At 41.6% G+C, this 3,593-nt stretch overlaps 1 protein-coding gene across 1 annotated transcript; it reads left to right on the top strand.

Moving 5' to 3' along the window:
- Positions 1-1,723: 1,723 nt before the first annotated feature.
- Positions 1,724-2,656, top strand: LOC137388164 (uncharacterized). The gene is made up of 2 exons (XM_068074668.1): positions 1,724-1,828; positions 1,985-2,656. Exons 1-2 carry the CDS (start codon positions 1,724-1,726, stop codon positions 2,654-2,656), a joined length of 777 nt encoding a protein of 258 aa, XP_067930769.1.
- The last annotated feature ends 937 nt before the right edge of the window (positions 2,657-3,593 follow it).

Here is a 3,593-nt window from a genome sequence, read left to right as displayed (position 1 = left end):
TTAGCGGCGGAAATAGGCACTACTCAGAAGCCCAATCCAGCATCCACCTTTCTCTGCCCAATTCGTTGCAGCGCATAAGTGCGTGAACGTATCTCCAGTGCGCAAAGAACTTTTTTATTTTTACTGTACGTATTGTAAAGGAATTTGCCGGCCTTTACTTTATTGGTTACCCTACTAATATAGCACTGAAGCAACTTACGAACAAATTCACCTTACGAACAATCGTTCGGAACGTAACTCGTTCGTAGGTTGGGAACCGTCTGTATTGACCCCCAGAATCTAAACCGAGCAGTTCTATACGCAATCATGTTGAAATGCCAACTTTAGAAGACATACTCCCACAGCTGAATGCTGCGACATGTTTTTCTCTCTGTGATGCAGAGAGTGGTTTTCAGCAAGTCAAGTTAGCAGAAGAGTCAACAGATCTCACCACTTTTTGGACTCCTGAGTCACGCTACAAGTATGTTAGATTGCCATTCGGAATTTCTTCGGCCCCTGAAGAGTTCTAAAGAAGGCTAGCAAATGCATTAGAGGGATTGGAAGGAATAGCTGTGGTTGCAGACGACATACTAGTATTCGGAAAAGATTGGCAGGATCATAACATAAATCTCAGGAAGTTATTGGAAAAGGCCAGGATGTCTGGCTAAACAAAGACAAATGCAAATTTCGTCACTCATATCTTCCATATATAGGTCATATCCTGTTTTTCAAAGGTCTACAACCGGATCCACGAAAAATAGAGGCTATTCAGAACATGCAACCACCAACTTCGGTTGAGGCAGTAAAGAGGTTTTTAGGTCATGTGACATTGATGGCTAGTTTATTTCAAACTTATCAGCTGAGGCAGAACCTTTTCGTAGGCTGTTACAGTCAAAGAAAGGTACAAAGTTTGTTTGGGAGTCGAGTCAACAAGATGCTTTCACAATGATTAAGAAAAGTTTGACTAATGCTGAGACACTCCAGTTCTTTGACACAAATTCCCTGATAGTTGTTCAGACTGATGTTTCTACAGAAGGCTTGGGAGCTACGCTACTTTAGGCAGGAAACCCAGTTGCTTATATTTCTAGATCTCTGACGGATAGTGAGACAAACTATGCCCCTACCGAGTTGGAAATGTTAGCAGTGGTTTATGCTCTGTCAAGGTTGGACCAGTAAATTTTTGTCCACTCGAATGTCACCGTTCACACAGATCATAAGCCCTTAGTCTCCATCTTCAAAAAAACCAGTATTTAAGGCTCCTCGTCGTATGCAGTCAATGTTACTCTCTTTTCAGAGATATGAGGGAGTTAACCTGGTTTGGAAACCTGGTAAGGAGCAGCTCTCAGCAGACTTCCTTTCGTGGGATAGCAACATGGAGAAGCCTTCTGGGACACCAGAGAGGTCGCATGTCTTTGCTGTGTGGGAGGTTCCCTGTCATATGGCATTGCCAGACCAGATCTATGAAGATCTACAAGCTGCTACAGAACAACATCAAGAGTTGCAGATGTTGATGAGATGGGTGTTGGAAGGCTGGCCTAATAATCCAAGTGCAGTTCAGGAACCAATGAAGAAGTACTGGTTATTTCGAGATGAGCTAGCAGTAGAAAGAAGACTCATGTTTAAAGGACTGCGTGTGTTGGTGCCTAGAGTACTTCAAAAAAGTATGTTAGACAAACTGGTTGCCAGTCACCAAGAAGTGCAGGCCACACTCCGCCGCGCAACACGGTCTGTGTATTAGAAAGGAATGGCTGAGGAACTCACCAAACACTGTCAAGCATGTTTGGTCTGCTTGAAAGATGCCCCAAAACAACCCAGAGAAGAATACGACGCCCATAATGTCCCACTCAAGGTATGGAACAAAGTAGGGGTGGATCTGTTTGAACAGCAAAGAAAACATGATATTATGGCTGTAGACTACACCTCTGATTATTGGGAGCATGAACGTATAAGCAGTCAGGACACTTGTGATGTGATCACAGCACTAAAGAAAATCTTTGTCACATAGAGTACTCCAGTGCAAGTCCAGAGTAATAACGGTCCCCAGTTTACATCTCAACAGTTTGTTCATTTTGCCAAAGAATGGTGCTTCACTCAAACAACAAGCAGCCCGCACTACCCTCAATCTAATGGCAAAGTAGAGTCTGCTGTGAAAATAGCCAAAATAATTCTGAGGAGAGTTGCTGACCCAGAGTTAGCATTGCTAAAATACTGTAACACGACAACAGAGAACATGACCACCAGTCCCATAGAGCATCTTCTTGGCAGGTCAACTCGTTCTACACTTCCTTCTGACGCCAAGATGAGGTCAAAAGCAGAGCAGCTCAGTTCTGAGGAGAAGAGAGCTAAGAGGCAACAAACCAGAACACAGTACAAGTCATCTAAGAATTTATCACCTTTAAAAATTGGTGAACCAGTGATGTTGCGGGATTATCGAGCACACCAGAAAAGCTGGAAAGAAGCTCAAGTGCGCAAGATGCTTTCAGATAGGTCGTGTGCAGTAGTGTGTGATGGTGAAATGTTTAGGAGAAATCAACGCGATCTTCGGCCAAGATTACAAGTTCCAGACAACAACCAGTCTGATTCGGTTAGACAGCCATGTGAGGTTGCAGAAAACATGGGTCACCCTCTCCGAGTTCGTCGAGAACCAGCTTTGCTGAATGACTATGATCAAAGTTAGTCATTAAGATACTGAGATAGTGTTCGTCTCTTATAAACTTTATTTTGAGTTTATATTACCATGGTTTATTAGGTTTAGTCACTTTAGTTTGGTGCTTTAGCTTTAATGCGATTAGGACAATCTGTATGTTTTTTGTTTAAAAAAAGAGGGAATTTTACATGTTGTAGCTGTATGTCTATGTGCGTAGTTACAGACTTCATGGTATTGCTTTTACTGGTGCTACGCACGTGCTATTGTTTTGCTTTTTGGCCACACCAAATACAAATATAAGAGTCACACAGGCGCGGCTTTTGGTTTCCTGCTTGGTGACAAAACATGGCCCTTAAAATACTGTCCAAAGGGTAATGTTCGAAATCCTGTTGACTAGTGTAGTAGAAATAACCAGTGGCAGTACTAACTAGTAATAGCACAACTAGTAGTAGTCGTAGACTTAAGCAATAGTAATAGAACTAGTAATACAAGTGGCTCACTTGTGAAATGCCGTGCCCTTTTCTTTGAAATATAATAGCAATAGCAATGTGCACCTACACCCTTCTGTCTCTTACATAACTTATTAGTAGTAATCTCAGTAGTATGTTCCTTTGATTTAGCGGTGTATTCGTGATCTTCCATAGCTGTTGAATCTGAAATTAGATTTTTTTCTCACATTGAACACAATGTAATTTACTCGCTAACTTAAAGCAAATGAAGCTAACTTAACATGGCGTCGCCCGGATTTCAGTACTCGTGAATGACCTTTGCCATTCCAGGGGTTGCGTTCAATGGGTTTTGCGTTCAGTAGGTGTGATCAAGGTTAGGGTTGAGCTGTCCTACCTAAATTCTTTCGTACGAATTTTTTAATGAATTAAAGAGTTATTTTTTTAATCAAACTTGAAATGATCGTTATTAGTATTTATATAAACTTTTTCACAAACATCAATACTTTGGGTTCGTCATT

Source organism: Watersipora subatra, chromosome 2 (assembly GCF_963576615.1).
Source record: "Watersipora subatra chromosome 2, tzWatSuba1.1, whole genome shotgun sequence".
Taxonomy (NCBI): domain Eukaryota; kingdom Metazoa; phylum Bryozoa; class Gymnolaemata; order Cheilostomatida; family Watersiporidae; genus Watersipora; species Watersipora subatra.
The sequence above is the reverse complement of the archived record's forward strand: the minus strand, read 5'-3'. Positions and strand labels throughout refer to the sequence as shown.